This window comes from Branchiostoma belcheri, unplaced genomic scaffold (genome assembly GCF_001625305.1).
Source record: "Branchiostoma belcheri isolate BF01 breed outbred unplaced genomic scaffold, Haploidv18h27 scaffold33, whole genome shotgun sequence".
In the NCBI taxonomy this organism is placed as follows: Eukaryota; Metazoa; Chordata; class Leptocardii; order Amphioxiformes; family Branchiostomatidae; genus Branchiostoma; species Branchiostoma belcheri.
The window spans coordinates 430,389-450,061 of NW_017803943.1; the positions used below are offsets into that span (position 1 = coordinate 430,389).

The window sequence follows — 19,673 nt, forward strand, 5'->3', positions numbered from 1 at the left end:
ATTTTTCCTCCTGCTTCAACAGAATAAGCGATCTGACGCGCGGTAATAAAAAAGATAACTTTCTAAGAGACAACACGTTATTGGCAAGGGTCATCCATAGCAAGTCGGCGGGTTTTTCAACGGACAATCTTAAGCCAAAACGAATGAATAAATGATATCATAAATGGATGAATGAATTCTTATCACATCATTCTCGAGTCCCATTTTCTTGTGCAAAATATCTTCAGTTTGAGAAAACTGCTTGTAAAAAAGCCTTTACATCATTTTATCTGATCATTCTAAACTTTATTCACGAATCAACTTCAGCATCATCATTCACAAAACGTCACGATCTTCCCGCCCTCACATCTGCTTGAAGATCGAGGAAATTTCATAGCCTCTACCAGGCTTCGGCAGCGGCTGAAAAAAAGAGAGAAGAAATTGAACAAATAGACAGATGACATGCCAGGGGAGTTGGTCCGTTTAAAGAGTACATTCGGGTGGGGCAAATGTACAGTATTCCTTTAGTGGACCAATTCTCCTGGCATATCATCTGTCTATTTGGTCAATTTCTACTCTTCCCAGCCGCTTCCGAAGCCTGGTAGAGGCTACACGTAGGAATTCATGTGATTGGCATTTGGTATCTGATCATGCGCCATGGATGCTTTCCAGTCACGGTGCATCAATATGTAATACAGCAGATAGATCGGCCCATAGTGAATATCTATTGCAATATTTACCCAATTATATGCACAAGCAACAGTTTTTTTTGGTGACCTGCGGCTCCATAATATCGGTGTGGCGTTACATGTAGTATGTATGTAGGTGTGACAATGGTAACGTTATATCTTCATAGACTTTTCAATATGCGCGATTTTTATCTTTTCCTTTTATATTTCCCAAAAATATTATCTTTGAAAATTTCAATCAAAAGTCATCTTCAATCGTCAAAAATTTGCAAAAAACTCACAATTTTGTCCGAAAAAATCGCGGACGCGTGAAATTCGATCCGGCTGCGCCATGGGTCACCTTCCGCAGAAACGTGACCTAGTTTTAAAACGCTGACGTGCGGCGATATCCTCCATACACAGCCTCGCACAGTGTTGGTTGTTGGGTACGCTTTTCACATCGCTAAACATTTACAATGATAAAAATATAGCGGACATTTTAGGTATAAATACAGTCAACATGACGAGAAACAAACTGTAAAAGTTACAATTTAACGCTAAAACAGCTAAAATCTGACTGGTCACCTTTGACCTCAAAACAGCTGATCACACATGACCTGTGGTGACCCCAGGCTCCAGACGTGGGTAGCTGTCTACACTCAAAATTGATTAAAAAATCGCGAAAAAACGAAAGAATTTTGTTCAGCTGAGAACCACAGCTTTTTGACAGGATGCCCAAAGAAGATCAAGAGGTGAACAAACTGTGGTTTTGTTTCTGTAACGTTTTTGTGCCAAAAATGTCGTACTACGATACGGCGAAGGGGGAGGGGGGCACTCGTGCCATATGTCGGTGAACTTGAATGGAACCAGGGAGGTTAATCTTTGACATTCCCTGCTTGTGCGATGTTTACAAATCGTGTGTGGAGAATGTTTTTTTGCCTGAAATGGATAAACTTTGTTTTGAGACATAGGAATTTCAGTTTGTCAAACTATAAGTTATATAACTAGAGTCAAAGTCAAAATTATATTTATTTTCTGGTCAGTTTATTATGTGGTAAGTTAAGTCAATCATGTCCAATAGCATACTGATATCAGTGAGGCTAAAATGCAATGTCACTGATTGAAAACGGTTGCTTGTTTTGGTCCTAGCTATTTAGTGGTGGTACCAAAAAATAAATGGACTCCACACATAGCTAAGTGTTTGGGGGCTGTTTCAAACACTTCAAGTATGAAATGGCAATGAATGTCGATATGAAACAGAGATTTCCTCATCCAGAAATTATTGATAATGTTTTTGTAAGAAACAGGAGGAGCCAGTAAAAACCCCACAGGCACTGGTCCCGGGCCGGGGTTCGAACCCTGGACAACCTCCCGGGCCCCAGTCAGACACTCTAACCGCTCGGCCGAAAAGGTCTAGACCTGTTTGCCGGATCAGTTGGTAGCACCTATAAACCCCCCACTGTTACATAGTCTTAAGATGTTGTGTCGCTGTTCCACAGGAGGAGCTTGAGGTCTTGAAGTCGATCTACGAGTCAGACGAGTGCTTTAAGGAAGTCAACAGCACGACCTTCCAGTATAGAGTAAGATCATCCTTCTGTATCTGAGCTAATTGTTAATTGTAAATAAGTAAGTTTTAAAATCTTATGTATGACATAGAAACTTGAATAATTGAATGCCCAGGTATGTGAAGATATACTAGTACTTGTTAGGATCTAGGAGAATTGGCTATTCTATCGGTAGACATATCCCGATTGGAATCTCTGCCAACAGAAACTTTGATCATGATGCTGTTAATCAATCAGACCCACGCCAAACCCAGGCTGCCAGCTCACGAACCCAAAGCACTAACCACAAGGCCAAAATGTCTGGACCTCATCTCTAGAGGCAGAGACTCTGATCAAGCTATATGAGTGTCTATTACAGTGTAACTGTGTAGCCTGGGTGCCAGACCCATAGCACACTGGACAGAAAGTATCTCAGTGAGCACTGAGAAACTCTATGATCTGTATCCAGTGTGCTATGGGTCTGGCACCCAGGCTACACAGTTACACTGTAATAGACACTCATATAGCTTGATCAGAGTCTCTGCCTCTAGAGATGAATCTGCCCATCGAGATCTTGATCGGAGTCTCTCTTGACAAAGACTGCAATTGGGATCTCAGCTGGTAGAATTGATCCTGACATATATTAAACATGTAACGTTATATATCTTAGCATGAAAGTTGATCTGTGTCGGTACAAGTCATTATGAAATAAAGACTAAGCTTTAACTTCCAACACTAAATACAAAGAATTAGGACATACCCCTGTAAGTCCCAATTCTTTGTACAATGTACTTAGTGTTGGAAGTTAAAGCTTATAAATAGTCTTTATTTCATAATGTATATATCTGTTGTCCATTATATTATCTTGACTCTTGTGTTCCCTGTAGATAGGAGAGGAAGGAGAAGGAATGTCATTCCTTCTGGAAGTATCCTGGGGTGAAGACTACCCTGAAGTCACCCCCAACATGAGTCTGGATGCCTTCTACAACAATCACATGTGGGTGCAGCTACCACTGTCTGTTTCATCTGCTTCTTCATTACAAGTACTAGCATGTTGGCAGAATATACTGCACCAGCGCGAAACCGTAATATATTGTGCATAGCACTTTGGCAGAATGTCCCATATAAGGTTGTATTCGCACATATAAGGTTAACACTCCATCTGTAGTTTCCAAATGTTATGTCGGAAAATATATCTTCTGCAACAGGCAAAATTCTAATGCAAGGTTGACCAAAAATCCAACGAAAAATGTGAAAAATCGGGATTCTGCGCAGGCGCAGTACGTTCTGCCGACGTGCTACATGTACTGCTTAGTGCCATTTCTAGCCATAGCTCATGTGTTAGTTACAAGTGACTGACCAGTACATATAAACATAAGAAAGGATGAAGTGATAAAGCCGTTGAATCTTTTCGAACTGGATAAATTGAAATTTTAATCCGTAAACGTTTCAGGTACCATCCAGTACCTTTCATCAGTACAGAAAAAAAAAATTCAATTTATCCAGTTCGAAAAGATTCAACGGCTTTATCACTTTATCTTTATCCTGGATGATTATTACCTTCACCAACGTATAAGAAAGGATGATTTGAAAAAACGCACACTTTTATATTTTTAATAGTAATGTTAACTGATTTCGTGTGTGTAAAAGACAAGTGATCATGAGATTAATGTTCATCTTCTCTTTCATCTACAGACACAGGGAAATTAAAGATGATATTTTACAAAGACTAGGAGAACAGGTGAGTCAACTTCTGGTTTATGATGATGATGAATGGTTTACTAAAATATAAATCACTCGATGAATGGTTTATGATGATGATGAATGGTTTATTGACATACAAATCCATCGCAGCCCGCAGGGATTCCGATTACAAATATTTTCAGAGTTCAATTCAAATTAAAACAATGGGTCAATTATCATATAAGTATAAAAGGAATAACGTTGATGAATAAAATTTAGCATTTATACAATAATACGATTATCAGACGGCATTAAAAGCTTAATCCTTAAAAACATTAACTATTTGATTAAGTATTTAAAAGGCGAACAATGTACGCTATTGGGGAGTTCCTGAGTCGATCAGTCCTACATTTAATTGGTCGATACTTGTCTCTGTTTCTGGTTGTTCTATCGTGGTAGTCCGAACCCTTTGGTGGCAGCATTGACGGTGTGTGGGATTCTAAATGAGTCCCGAACTTGAGACACAGTTTCTGCCGGCGGTCTGAGAGCAACGGAAGGTTTAAGTCTGTCCTGCCTTGCTCGTAGCTAGTGAAACGCCTTCCCAGTATTGTCCGAACTGCTCTCAGTTGTACAGCTTCGAGTTTGTCCGACTGTGCACAGGTGAGCCCCGGGTGCCAGACTGGCGCGCAGTATTCCAACACTGGTCGTACGAAGGATGTGTATATAGTGACGAGGTCTACGGTGGGAAGATTGAAGTGTTTGAGTTTCCGTAGGAAGAAGAGGCGTCCGTTAGCCTTTCCTACCATTTTAGTAACCTGCCTGAAGGCTGAATTGCTGATTCAGTACAATACAATCATTACTCAAAAGCTTGTTCTAAAATAAAACATAAAGTTGGTATCATCATACCACAATAAACACATACATTCGTAAGATCTGAAGGTAACTACATTCTGGTAATCATGGCTCCCACCGTTGAGTCCTTCCGCCCCCCCCCCCCTAAAGTGCCCCAATAGGGGCTATATGGGGGTGTAGCCGGGGCTCGTACAACATCTTAGAGCCCCGGCAAAGATGAAGATGAAGACATTGTAGCATAATACAATATACAAAATTGTGGCGATAATTGTTGGCTGCATGTGGAATATCCAATACCCAATCTATTAGAAGGCAATTTGACAGTGTGTGTTATCTTCTGTTGCAGGCAGAAGAAAACCTGGGCCTTGCCATGACATTTACGTTGATCGAGTGGGCGAAGGAGAACAGGGAGGACCTGATGGCCAAACAACTACATATACTGGAGAATAAGGTAAGGACCAGAAGGGATTGTGGGAAGTACTACCTTAGTAGGAGGCTAGGGAACAAGGTGAGGTCACACCAAAGTAATTTATTGGTTCTCTGATTCACCTGTTTCATTTTTTGTCCGAGTTACAAAAAAAGAAAAGGAAATTACATTTATCAATCATGGGACATATCAAATGCTTATATATAGTACATGTAGTCATACAAGTACCATGTTGTTGAATTCTAAAGTCCTTGTCTTCTTTTTAAATGAAACTTAATGTTAGTCATGTTGTAAAAATTAAAAAAATTCTCATGATTGTTTTAATGTCTAAATTTCACAGACAGAAAATGTCTAAATTTCACAGACAGAAAAGGCTGTAGACTGACATTTGGATGGATAATAACACTCACAGACCAAATGTGCATCACAGAAATGCTAACGACGTGCAATGTGCTTCCAAATTGGCTGGCAGAAGTATTATAAACTAGAAAGGTAACATTTGCAAAGAAAATGCATAATGTTTACATTTGCATATGGTCTGCTCTGGTAATTCTTACTCTAACACATTCATATATATGGTGAGAGGTGTCTAAATCCCTCCTGCTTTAAAATTGCAACATGATGTAATGAGGAATAACATGAGGAATAACAGTAGCACAGACTAACTGAGCATCACAGCAATTCTAACGACGTGCTATGTGCTCCCAAATTGGCTGGCAGATTTTGTAATCAAAGTCTGGAGACCAATTAGACCAGTGCAGATTACTGTCTTTTCATCGATGTGTCGGGGGAGAGACAACTCTGGTCATACTAATGCATTAATGTGGTTCTCACAACTATAGATTTTATTGAGGGTCTGCATGGAGTATCCTTAGCCTCCGTAGCAGGCTTATAGAACTGGGGGTTTGGTGGTCTTTGGCTGCTTTCTGATTAATTCAACCAGGCCAGCTATGTTGTCCATATGCAATCAGAAAATAGCACATAAAAGATCCCAAAGACCATGAAGACCCCCCAAACCCCCATTTTTTAGCATGCTATGGAGGCTAGGATATCCTGACATAATACTACAGACAAGATTCGTAGTATTACTAAGTACAGTGGCCCTCTGTTTATTACTTATAGTATTAGTACATTGCTTGAAAAGAGAATCAAGAAAACAATTATTTGGATTGAACATACATTGGGATCTGCTGAAATTCTCCTACATAATCTGAACACCAGATCTACATTAACTTCAAAGGAGAGAAAATGTGTAGAACTGCAGTCTGGTATCCTGACAGCTTGTGGCTTATTTGGGTACATCAGATAGACTGGGACACAGGAATGAAATTCATGGTCTCTGAGAGATATTCTAAACTGGAAGATTAAAAAGATAAAGAGTCAGTGGGGAAACATGCCCGTAGCCAGGGGGGGTTCGGGGGTTCGGAAGGCCCAAAGGTCCACTTTTTGGTCCACTTTTTATGTAAAGGTCCACTTTTTGGTCCACTTTTTATGTTAAGGTCCACTTTTTGGTCCACTTTTTATGTAAAGGTCCAAGATTTTTCTTGAAAAGATGGACTGGAATCGTAGAAAAACTGCTCCCTTTGTCATTAGATAAACATTTTTTTTATTTTTTCTTGGAAATCCTCTCAAAAACGCACGAAATGCCATTTTAGAAGGTTCATTTTTCAAAATTTTCCGGGGGAGCATGCCCCCGGACCCCCCTAGGAACCTCGCGCCTTCGGCCTACGGCGCTCGAGGTCCCCTCTAGCAGTGGGAAGAACCCCCCCATTCAAAATCCTGGCTACGGGCATGGGAAAATCTGTACAATTTCAGGGAGTGAATATGGCCTGAGATGCAAGAATCCTAGTCCTCTGTTTTCATGTTGGGATTTGGGATGTGAAAGAAAGTGATCTCGAACCAGTTTAGCTCACTGTAGAGCTAATCTCCCACTGGTCGTGACAGAGAAGACAGACGCTATGTACAGTATTTACAGGTTCATTGTACCGGGGAAACTCCCCTAGCTCTTTTCGACAAGCGCAATGAACAGTGGACTATGGCTTAGTGTCCCGTCCGAAGGACTGCAACCCTAAACAGTAGCGTGCATGTCGGGTGAGTGACATCAGCCGGAATTCGAACTCCCAACCTCTTAGTCCAGAGGCAGGATTGCTAATTACTTCCAATCACTTCTCTTATGTCTGTTCCAGAGAATAGAAGGTGAGACTAAGGCCCAGGAGAGTCCAGAGAGACAAGTTGACCAGGGGGGCGGGAATAAGAAAGAGAAGAAGGAACAGCTCACCAAGGCACAGAAGAGGAGAATAGCTGATAGAACAGGTAAAATGACATGATGGGAGATACTAGTATTAGTACGATAGGATGTTCATGTACTGATCTTAGAGCTGGTAATTATGTACATGTACCACCTGCATATGCTGGTCAGTGCAGGTAAAATTGGAGCCAAGTTTGCTGGTATTTCTGGTACTGGCTTGATATGTGTTCACTGTTGTATACTTAGTATAATCTATATAAATTTTTGTTTGCTGTATTGACTGTCACCTAAGAAGTAATAATTGATTTACATGTATAGCAAATTACTAGTAGTTTCTGAACACTTTTTCATGTGATCCATACTTCCTAAATTCAGAGCGGTGCAGGTAAAATTTGTCTGGTGCAGGTAATTTTTGATGTTACCTGCACAGGTATGTATAAAAAAAAGTATTTTCAGCCGTGAATGTGATTTTGACGTCCCAACTGCAACTTTGTTACATATCTAACCTGAAATGACCCTGTGATTCTCTGTGTGACTCCCAGATCACAGAGGGGAGAGGCCCAGGGGCTGGGACTGGGTGGATGTCGTCAAACATGTAAGTCTGCACAAAAACTCGCTCATTTTAATCTCTAAGCAGATCTTATGGTGGCAAGACAGTATCCATTGGCCAGAGGAGTGTCCAGCAACCTTCGGTGGCAGTACAAACTCCTCTGGCTAATGGATACTGTCTTGCAACCAAAAGGGATCTGATTTGAGATTAGCTGATTTCATTCTGAGAGGTGTAAGTTGTAAAAGCAGAAAAATTTATGGTCTATGGTCTTGGATTTCTTTAGGAAAAAGTTACACTGTGACTGATAACAAGAATATAATTGAAAAGTAATTTACTAAATCAGTTGTAAAACATGATAAATTTTGGCTTGGATTTTATATCAGAAGTGGATAAATTCATACAATTTTTGAACACCTCAATCCTGGGTTGATACCGGTAACTCATATAACTGGACAGGACCTGGTATAGTCTTGGATTCTTGTTCTATTCTAAGCTGGTATTAGGTAACAGTACTTGGAACATCCGCCAGTTCATAAGTCATTTTGTAAGTGTGTAATTGTGTTGTCTGTTTTCCTAACAGCTCAGCAAAACAGGAGGTGGAAAACAGGACGGCTGAGTGTAAGACGACTTCACAGCAAAACTGTACATGGAGAAACAACAGGACCTCTTCATGTGGACAGGAGGATATCCTTTCTTCAAGAGTCTTAGCTTTTGTACAGTTAAGACAAAACTAGCCTGGTAGCCATACCATAATTGAGAGCTCCCCAGTATTTCTAGCCTCTACCAGGCTTTAGGAAGCGGGTGGAAAAAGTAGTAAAAATTGTCCAAATAGACAAATAAAATATCAAGGAGGTTGGTCCCCTCAAGAGTACGATTTGCCAATTCTCTCATTATCATTATCTGTCCATTGGGCCAATTTCTACTTCTCTTTCTAGCTGGTTCACTAAGCCTGGTAGAGGACGTGGTATCTCTACAGCACTGGGAAGTGTTGCCCAGGTGAATTCGCTTGTGTTAGGGAATTTTTAAGGCATTTAGTTTCAAATATTGCTCTACCCCAAGAGGATTTGTGAAGAATGGTTACCAGGCGAATACAAAACTGTCCACATATTCTTTCTTAAAATCTAACACCACCTGAGAGATTCTATAACACAAGGCTTTTTCTCATGCTCTATCTGTGTCATATTTATTATATAATCACCATTATTTTATCAAGGAAAGTGCAGTAATAATTTTGCTTATGAGGCAATGTAATGACAATAATCTTATAGTGTAGCATATTTTGAATTTCTGAGGCATGAAATGTAAATGAAATTGGCTGGAGTCTATCCACTATTGTGTGCTTCCAGCACAATTATGATCATGTACCATTCAGAATGTGTATTTAGCACATACAAATTTGATACATGTACCAATTGTTCAACTATTTACTGAACTTGAATTATAATTTTGTTCTTCGCCGTGCATTCAAAGATTTTGTAATGGTATGGTCACTCCAGGGCTAGCCAAAATGTGGCCAGGGCCAATATACATGCATAGGCTAACTTCTCAGCTCCAGGGCTAGCCTGGGTGCCAGACTGTTGCCAGGGCCAGTATACAGGCGAGCTCCTCAGCTCCAGGGATAGCCTGGGTGCTAGACTGTTGCCAGAGCCAGTATACAGGCCAGTTCCATGACTGCAGGGCTAGCCTGGGTACCAGACTGTTGCCAGGGCTAGCCTGGGTGCCAGACTGTTGCCAGGGCCAGTATACAGTACAGGCTAGCTCTTCCAAGGCCAACATGTCCCCAAGGAAATTCTACCATAGATACTCCTGAGCTCTGGGTCCGAGGGGCTGGCCTATGTACTGGCCCTGGCAACAGTCTGGTATCCAGGCTACAGGCCCTACAAAAGCAAAAAAAAAAGTAGAGAAAAGCACACTCAATCAGTGATCTCAGTGATTTTAATTTACAGCAGCGTAATTTCAACATGACATGCGCAAAATACCAGAATAGAGAAACAACACCACTTATTACAGGGGATCCCATACACCAAATAGTTATTTAAATGTGAACAATGAAAAATACAAGTCTTCCCCACAATATATACCACATTTCATTTTCTGTAGTGAAAAAAACAAGAATAACATTAATTTTCCTTTCTTACGGTTATTTTTTTTAACCTTCTCCCTGATGCCTAAGCCAGTAACCAATACAAATTTGGTGCTAGACAGCTACCTCAGCAGGCTGAAGGTTAATAAGCCCTGCATGTGACGCTTAACTTTCGGTGGAGCAAATTACAAACTGTATCACATGTTGGGTAGCAGAAGAAATAAGTACACCCAGTCCCTGAATTTGGTAAATACACATCCTCTCAATTTTTCACTTTTATTTATTGCATACAGAATGTGTGAACCAAAATGTTGTATCTATAAAAAAGGGTTGAGCCAAAAAATTCTGTTTTGTTTGGTAACTATTTTGTGGCTACGATTCAAATCCTAGCTTACGGTAATGTACTGTATTTGGTATAACACAATTTTTGGGTGCTGAGTTTTAAAAGGGTTGATCACTTTCAGTGCTTCTCTTTGAACTGTTCGACATCATGCAGCAGACCTAATTTGTTTTAACCTTGGGCTATTCAAAGAAAAAACAATATATTTCCTACGACTCATGAATACATGAATGAGTTTTCCTAGAAAAGGGCTTTAGAGGTGTATGACTTACTAGGGTTTAAACATGACCTGCGGACAAAGTGTTCTTACAATATGCCGAAGGAACATCTAGTTATGCTGAGGTCACAATTCCCACACGGGGCCCGGCCGGGCAGCTTTTGGGAACAGAATGTACGATATAAAAGACAACAAAACACAGAAACGTTTTTAATGATAATCATGGGCACTATTTTTGTATATTCTTGATACGAATTGTTAATTTTTCGTTCTAATAAACATCCCGGCCGGGCCCCGGTTCGGAAATGTGACCTAAGCATTAGCCTGGGTGCCATCCTCTGTAGTTTCTGCCCGCTCCCTAATGTCGCTGGCTACCACCGTCTAGTTGCTTACAACACACAACAGTTTACTTCCAGAAAATTGGAAATTTGTAAACCTGAAACAACACTACTGAAAGAAAAATTAAGATATTACTACTGTGCCATACACACTCTTTTTCCCTTGCAGTCCAAGACTGAAGAACAGCCAAATATGTACCAGTATTTTTCATGCAGCTTTTGTCTAAACACACAGAATCAGTGCTTCAGCTTCTGTCACTTTAAACAAAGGTTACTCCAAAAGAGAAATAAAAATTAACCTTAAGTTTTTTGTGGCATATTCAGTATCAATGGGGAAAATCCAGGGTTTTACCCAGATGACTTGTTTTTGGGACTGTAACTTGAAATAGGATAACTTACTACTAGAGCTACACACAAAAAATTAACATTTTTTCTCTGTTTATAAGATATAAATCTCAACAAAAACTGACTGAAGAAGGGTTTAAAAACAGTGGATTTGTTTGAGCCTTACACAGAAAAGGCAGATGTTCTCTCTGTTTTAGAGGTATCCTCTTGTAACTTTTTACTTCAAAATGTTCAAGGACCAAGAAATAAAAGGCATGGCTTTGACTGAAGTATATTTCAAGTACCCCAGAAGCAGCCTCTTCTGGATAAAACCGAGGATTGGTACATCTTAGACTTGAGCATTCAGAAACTGAAGAAGAACCTTGAATATTAATAATGATTCTATTTTCAAGACAAGCAGTGCATGTTGGAAAAGAGCGAAAAATCTGCTTTAGTTTCTTTGGATCAAACACAAATTCCTATCATTGATGTAAAACAGATACTTTCCAAACTGTGCATATTAAATGTGCTCTCTTTGAGACCCATACTTTTACAAAAACACATTAGCTACATTGAACATATATATAGATATTTCTTGTGTTAATTTTCAAGTTGTTTGGAGCAATGTTAATGCCCCCCTCCCCATAGTCCCAGTTTCAAATAACCAATCAAAAATCCAGTGCTACAGCTAACTACCATATCATTACATCGGTATCTTTTCCATGGAATAACTTTTATGATCCACCATTTTTACAACTTAACAATTCACCAGTTTCTCATCTTCCAAGTGACCAAAAAGTATTTAAACCTCATGCAATGTGCAACGGTGTAACTGCCCCAAAAACGTGGTATTATTAAACATTTACTCACACCCATGTGTCAAAAAAGAATGACGAAAATGTTTTCTACTTGCAGCAAAGGTGTGTTGATGACAAAGATATTCCTCTCTCCATTTGTGCAGAAGACAGTTCCTGGTGACTATCAGAAGTTTGAAAGGACTAAGTATCACTTGTGTAACTCCTTCCCATTATGTGGACAAATGTTTGGCCACACCCTAGGGGTGGTGCCATTCTAAATTTTTCTATGTGGCCCTGAGTCCCTGTTACAGTGACTGGGCTATCTGTAGCTTTTTTTCTTTTAGCATAAAACAAGCTCTACCCAAATTTTCAACTACTAGTATCGTGTGAGTCTTCCTCAGTGCGTGACCTCTGACACATGACCCCTGACATGACCTCTGACCTCCAGGTCACATGACAACAGCAATGGGTCAGTATCCCTGAGGAGGGCTGCAGCGACCATCGAAAGTTTGGGTAGGTCCTGTTTCGCTTCGGACCAAAAAGAAATCTTTCCACAAAGTCTTTTTTTTACCAACATGGAGCAACGTTTCTGCAAGGATTATTGAAATTGAAAAGACGACACTGGTGATGCAGGTACGTCCGACAGGATAGCTTTAAGATTGACATCTACACCTTTAGGAACAATTTCAACTACAGGACAACGGGGTTAAGTCTGGAGCGGGGGAGCGCGTCAAGGGTCCGCGGGTCGCTTCTCGCCGTGTTTTTTTGTGTATTCTTCCGCGCTCTTCAAGAACTTCTTCCTGTCTTTCGTGTATTCTTCGGCGAGGTCGCCCCGTAGCGGGTGTTCCGGCTCGGGGTCGTTCACCAGCGCTACCAGCGCGTTGATAACTGGAGAAAATTAAACAAAGTCAAAGTTTATTGAACATAATTGTAACAGGTACAGTATAAGGCAAAGTATTTTTCTTACATAGATTCTAAGCTATGCAATATTGATATAAGACAAGATAACTGGTGAAAATTGAACCCAGTCAAAGTTTATCGAACAACATCGATGAAGGTTAGAAATCAATGAGATCCACAGGAAAACTGTTACTCTTGCAGTTTGATTTTGGGGATTACTTTCAAAATCTACCCAGTTGCTTGAGTCCCTGGTCAAAGAATTTTGACCACTCTACCTTTATGCCAAGTTTCAATTGTCATTTGGCCAAAGAATGAAGGAATTGAATAAGTTGAACGAAATGGCAGGAGAAGGAGGAGGAGAAGAAATACGAGGGAAAACAATATGTTTCATCCATACCTACATGTATGTATGGTATGGCCAGAAATATAAAAAAGATGTTGCCCAGCCTACCTTGGTCGGTCCTGGTGGCAGGTTTCCAGTTCTCTGCACTGATGATGGGCAGGCAGACTTGGCCCTTCTCGTCTATGTTGGGGTGGTAGATTTTCGTCTTGAAGGTGATCCTGGGCGGCTTGAAGGGGTACTCTGCGGGGAAGACTATCTCGATCTTAAACGCACCCCTGTTGTACGGTGGGCTGTCCTGGGGAGATTAATCAATCAACAAACCAATCATTCAATCAACTGTAACAACTGTAACTGATATAATGTATGGTAAATAGGTTAACAGTACTGTATAACATGTATCATGCCGAAGACATGGTAACATAAAATTCACCTTCTTTGCTTAGGGACTGTACGATATTTACCGGGGAGGGGGGGCCGGTCGTCCGGGGGTAGCGTAAAAAAATTTTCCTAGGCCCTCCCCCCAGGTCAAAAAAATTTTTCCTAGGCCCTCCCCCCGGCTCAAAAAATTTTTCCTAGGCCCTCCCCCCGGAGTGAATCATAGAGAGTGAAATTTCGTATGGGGATGACGAGATTTTGATTGAAAATTTTCCCCGCATGAAGCGCCGAAGGCGCGAGCTATCGCGCCGCAGGCGCCACTAGAGCCCGAGTAGGCCCGGCTTTTTGGGGGTGGGGCGGGGGATGTCCCCCCGGAAAAATTTTGAAATTCAACCCATGTTTTGCATGTTGAGGGGCAAATTTGGCAGCACAAATTTCGCTGGTACGTCGAACTATAAATTTAAAGTCAGTAACGTTACGGTCAGTCAGTGTAATCGAAATAATCCTCTATCTAGCCTACCTTTCGTCCGCGTCTTCCGCGTCAATTTTATTACAAACAGGGAAACAATATTGCCAAGTTACGTGTTGTTTTCAATTAACTTTGGAGGGACATAGATGTAAATGTTAAAATAGTCCTTGGTTTAATAAAAATACCAAATTAATCCGTCGACATCCGACATCAGTCCACGCCGAGAAGTTCGAGCGAGCTGCGAGGCGGGACCAGCGGGACCTTTGCCGACGCACGCACGCACACCACTGGGAAGGGTGCGTTGAACGGCGAAAATTAATTTTAAAAATCTTCAGACAAGCCTTCCCTACATTTTTGATCGGTATCGTTTCGATTGCCGCGATTGACGCGATTTTAATCCATGTAATTTGGCTGTGTAGTCCAGTTTCGCCGATTCTGGCGAAAATGCAAGATTTTGAAGGGGACTGTGGGAGATTTGGGCGAATACATTATAATAATAGGGATGGATATTATTGGAACGTAAAATTTTGCCGATTCTAATGACCTGCAAATCGCTACGATATGTATGGACAGACGTTTAATCATGTTTTGAACGTGTATAAAAACGTTGTAGAGTTAAAGGGATCTTGGAAAAAAAATTTACCTAGGCCCTCCCCCAAATTTAAATATTTTTTCCTAGGCCCTCCCCCCGGCTCAAAATTTTTTTCCTAGGCCCTCCCCCCTCAGACGACCGGCCCTCCCCCCCCGGTAAATATCGTACAGTCCCTTAGTTAGACTTAGAGTTAGAGTATGGTATTAAACCTACAGTGGAATCAGGATGGGCTATATGACTTATCTCCAAGCAGAAGTTTGGGTTTTGGATTATTCTTGGCGTGTTCTTTAGGCTGTTTTATCGGGGTTTCTTTTTTGCACTGGAATTTTTCTTGGCGTAAGAAAAATTCCAAACCTCTGCTCGGAGAGTATATATGATGAGTAGATTTAAGGACATCATCAGAATGTTAACATAATTTGTTCCACTAGACTGAACAAAATGCCTAAGAGCCCAAAATCTTATCATTTCGAGGTCTCATAAAAGACGTACCCACCCACCAAGTTTCATGACAATGCATAAAAAGCTTATTGAGTTATCACGCTAAACCACAAACACATATGTATATACATATACATGCATACAAACAAACATTACCAAAAACATAACCTTCTTGGTGAAGGTAACAAAGAAACAAATGTACTTACGGGCACAATGAGCCCCTGCCAGAGAAGCATGTTGGATTCATCGACCTGGATGTCTCGGAATGACTTTATACCATTCTGGCGCATTTGAGTAAGTTCCTACAAGAGTGGACAATGAAAAACGTTAAGACAAATCAAAATTCTGTAAAATCCACACAAATTGTGTGTGTATGTGTGTGTGTGTTTGTATGTGTGTGTGTGTGTGTGTGTGTGTGTGTATCACGGTGTGTGTGTATGTTTGTGTGTACATGTGTGTGGGGTGTCTGTGTGTGTGTGTGTGTGTGATGAAAGCTCCTTGGTGAGAGAGAGTCTGTTTGTCAATGTGTGCATTTGTGTGTGTGTGTTTGCGTGTGTGTGTGTGTGTGCATTTGTGTGTGTGTGCAAGCATGTTTGTGTCTGTGTGTGTGTGTGTGTGTTCGAGTATCAAAAGCTTACTGTACAATACATGTACATGCTGGAAATTTCTGGAACTTCTGGATTTGAATCTACTGATAATGATATTCTATTCATATTATTATTTATACACACACAGACAATATACATGTATGTAGATGGTTTTTGCTGTTTGACAATTGGTAGCCTTGAGCACTAATCAAGCTGTTACATGCAAATGTCATTCAAAACAATGTTTGAATTGAAAAAGTTTCTTTAACCTGGCATAGTTCAATCGATAGTTGTACGAAAGGGGACCCAATTTTTGGACACGGTCGAAGTCCCAGAAGTTGAAAAAAAGTCACATTACATAACTCACATTTCATTTGTTGAATACGAAATCTACATGAAATAAACATGAATCCATAATAACTGTCATTATGAACAGACAATAATATCACTAACAATTTATGCACTGTCATTCGGCAAACTTTGAGCCCCCCTCCCCACCGTAGGGTGTCTGTGTTTCACTTTCGAGCACGTTACGCATAACAAAAACGGCTGTATCTCCGACCAACGCATAAACCTCGTAGCTAAGAAGGGCTGGGTTCGTCAAAAGTGACTCTATGTAGTATTAAAAAACACACAATAAGTGCCCAAGTTGTGGTGTTCTTTGGTAAAACGGTTTCGAAGTTATCCTGAGCTTTGGCATGCCGCGAATATATTGGGTTGCGACGTGCCGCGCCTCGAACTAACGACGATTTCACAACCGGCATTTCCTGAAAGTTTAACCGCCTCGTACGCGCGTCTTTCGCCACGTACGCCGCCAGAATTCACGAATTCTCAACCCCTAGAGTCTTGTCTACAACGAAAAACGGCTTGGTTTGGAATAAGTGGCGTTGTTCACATTTTTCGAACCGTTTTTTTCTTCGAGTCTTACCTTTTGCAACCTCCGAGTGGCGGCCATGATGACAAGTTCCCAGAATGCCGTGCGACGGGTGGACCCTGTTACACTTCCGGATTATTGTAGTTTTTTGGCAACGCCTCAGAGAACGCACCGTTTCTAATTCTTAGCACAAGTATTATAAACTAGAAAGGTAACATTTGCAAAGCTAAATGCGCAATCTTTACCGTTGCATATGGTCTGCTCTGTTAAGCCTTACTCAAACACATTCATATAAATGGTCAGACAGAGCCTAAATCCCTCCTGCTATAAAATCGCAACATGATGTAACCCAACACCAGTTACCATGGTGATAGCCGTCTGGATCAGGTCATTGACCTTTTTGCTTTGGAGAAGAAGAGGAGGAAACAGAGCAAAAACGATATGTTTTCCTTCGGTAAACATAATAAGTGTTTGTGGAGCATACATGTAATGTCGGGGGTTCAAATCTTAGCATAAATGATAGATGATGATGTTCTGAGCTCTAATCTTCATATGTCATAGCCCAGCAGGTTAGTGTCAACCTGTATACCTTTTGTTAATGGTAGAAGGTGTAACTCATTCATATGCTGACATTGCTGTATTTAACCTCCTTGCTGTAATTCATAACTTATCGTAATTTCTCATGTCATTTATCCATATAAGTGCTTTATCAAAAGAGTTCCATATGTAATAAAACATGTGATACTAGTATGCTGAAATAATGAATTTGAATCTTATATGAAATAAAACGCCAATTTCTTCTGATATCTTTGGAGAATAAGGCTTAGAGTGTGATGTAATCGACAAGACTTTATTGACTGAAAAAAAGCATTCCTACAAATCTTGGCTTTCTTGTGAAAAACATGCTGTCGTAAAACAGTTCTGTGAGTAAATACGAAAGATGAATAAATAAATAAATGAATAACAGTCAAAACAGTAAATGCTATGATCTCTACGTCATTAGAGAAAATGACGTCATTCCAAGTCGTCTTCCACGTCATCAGGAAGCTCGCCATCATCCATTACGTCATCACTATCCACGTACTCGTCATCGTCGTCTTCAGAATCATCATCGATGGCGTCATCAATCTCATCATCATCATCATCATCATCTTCTGCACCAAGAAGATCTTCATCATCATCATCATCATCATCATCTTCGATGTCTTCATCAGAGAATGCGACAGATTTTTGAGGACCCAGCAGTCCCAGTACAGACGCGTCGAGCTCAGCATCTTCGTCGGCCCCCTCCATCTCTTCTTCTTCATCTAGATCTTCTTCATCATCATAATCTTCTTCTTCCTCATCTAGATCGGCGGATTCCTGAGCCGCGTGATCTGCCTCCAGTTCCTCTAGGACTTCCTCCGTCTTTTCATCATCGAGATTGATTGAATCCGCGACAGGTTTGGGCGGCTCTTCAACAATTTCAACTTCTGGAGAATTGTCGGCTACGGGAGCTTTTTGAGGAAACAAGAACGCAGGAGGAACGCTTTCTTCTTCCTTGACGGCCAACAAGACGCCTTCGGCGTCGCCCGCCTTGCTAAGGAAGTAGTTGAGGAGTTCAGGGTTTTCCAAGGCGTCTTGGATCACTGCTCCCAGCAAGGCGTCTTCGCTGATGCCTTGTGCAGATTTTTCGTCCGGTTTTTCTTCCTCTCCGTTGGTTGTACCTTCATCAGGATTTCCTGGTATAGCCTCTTCACCCTCGTCGGTTTTCTGAAAACGGAAGCAAAATATTGTTGACGGTGTTAATTCAGTATCGGGGCTACTCACTGATTTCTTCATACATGTACAGTTTCCTGTACATGTATCAAGTGTATAACTTCTTGATGTGATGCTCATCATATAAACGTTACGGGTATGCAAGGACGAGAAAGTGAACAAGTGGGTGCGTGATTGAGTGTGAGAGAATGAATGAATGAGTGGTTGAAATGATATGAATGAGTGATGACGAGGTAAAATATTAACTGTTTTTGTATAGTGGTTGACGTTAACATGATCGTTTTTCTATGTTTATTTGTTACTCGCTTCTTATATTCTTTTCCATGAAATTCTGCGTTGACCTACCTGGTCTTGTGTGGGACTGATGCGGACCTCGGTGGTCTTGACTGACAGACCCTTCGCGGCGTCGTCTGAATCAGTCCCGGCAGAGTCGTCTGTATCACCCAGCGCCTTGTTCACCTTGTTAATCACCTTAATGAAGTGAACGGTAGGATTTCTTTTAGAAAAGTCTTCCTGATATCTGCATCTGTATAGCCGGCCTAATCGTCCCTCGGCGTAACACACCGGCTGCTGTATACTCTAGTATGGTAGATAGTACTATAGTATGAATTCAGAAGCACGCATTTTCAGATAGCGGTATTAGATAACAGTGTACAACGAAAACAGAACAATACCTATCCACCTAAAAAATGTCAAGACAATCCATATATTCCTTCTCGATTTAATTTATCGTGTTGACAGACACACAGACAGACGGACATGTCCAGACACACATACACACACACGAACGCTACCGAAAACATAACCTTCTTCGCGAAGGTAATTTTATTAAGTTATCAAGTTACCTGGTCGACATCTTGCACAAGAACGTCCGTATCGCCCTCCAAGTCCGACTGAGTGCCGGGCGCGGCGCGAGGGACTCGGTGCAGCAAGGCGGGGCCAGTGGGGATAGCGGGCAGTCTGGGGATGACCAGTACCAGCAATAGCAACGCTACGGGTACACGGAACATTTTGACGCCTTGTAGCGTGACTAAAATACTAGTACGTGAAAAACGATTCGAGGATCAGATGTGGTTGTTCAAACCGTTACGTTGCTTCGGGAAGTTCGGTGTTCTATGGAACAAGTAAGTCGAACAAGCGACCGTACTTTCTATTTCCTTTGTCAAAAATATCTATGTTTTGTATGTTTTGGATATGAATGAACTATTTTTTTCATTGTGAACGTTTAAGTTGGCTTAACGATGATTCGAGTACCTGAGACCACCTTAGTTTCGCATAAATTGATAA

The 19,673-nt window shown here is 41.0% G+C and overlaps 3 protein-coding genes across 3 annotated transcripts; 1 reads left to right on the top strand and 2 right to left on the bottom strand.

Moving 5' to 3' along the window:
* Window positions 1-1,255: 1,255 nt before the first annotated feature.
* Window positions 1,256-10,475, top strand: LOC109475277 (RWD domain-containing protein 4-like). Its single transcript, XM_019775884.1, has 8 exons — window positions 1,256-1,399; window positions 2,147-2,227; window positions 3,079-3,188; window positions 3,887-3,932; window positions 5,073-5,177; window positions 7,340-7,466; window positions 7,944-7,996; window positions 8,532-10,475. The coding sequence occupies exons 1-8, from the start codon at window positions 1,379-1,381 to the stop codon at window positions 8,565-8,567; spliced, it is 579 nt and encodes a 192-aa protein (XP_019631443.1). The 5' UTR covers window positions 1,256-1,378; the 3' UTR covers window positions 8,568-10,475.
* Window positions 10,476-12,487: 2,012 nt separating this feature from the next.
* LOC109475278 (ubiquitin-conjugating enzyme E2 L3-like) lies at window positions 12,488-16,755 on the bottom strand. Its single transcript, XM_019775885.1, has 4 exons — window positions 16,683-16,755; window positions 15,374-15,469; window positions 13,402-13,588; window positions 12,488-12,938 (listed from the first exon to the last, which is right to left on the bottom strand). Exons 1-4 carry the CDS (start codon window positions 16,707-16,709, stop codon window positions 12,781-12,783), a joined length of 468 nt encoding a protein of 155 aa, XP_019631444.1. The 5' UTR covers window positions 16,710-16,755; the 3' UTR covers window positions 12,488-12,780.
* Window positions 16,756-17,642: 887 nt separating this feature from the next.
* Window positions 17,643-19,457, bottom strand: LOC109475127 (trigger factor-like). The gene is made up of 3 exons (XM_019775664.1): window positions 19,232-19,457; window positions 18,732-18,857; window positions 17,643-18,380 (listed from the first exon to the last, which is right to left on the bottom strand). Exons 1-3 carry the CDS (start codon window positions 19,394-19,396, stop codon window positions 17,643-17,645), a joined length of 1,029 nt encoding a protein of 342 aa, XP_019631223.1. The 5' UTR covers window positions 19,397-19,457.
* Window positions 19,458-19,673: the final 216 nt, after the last annotated feature.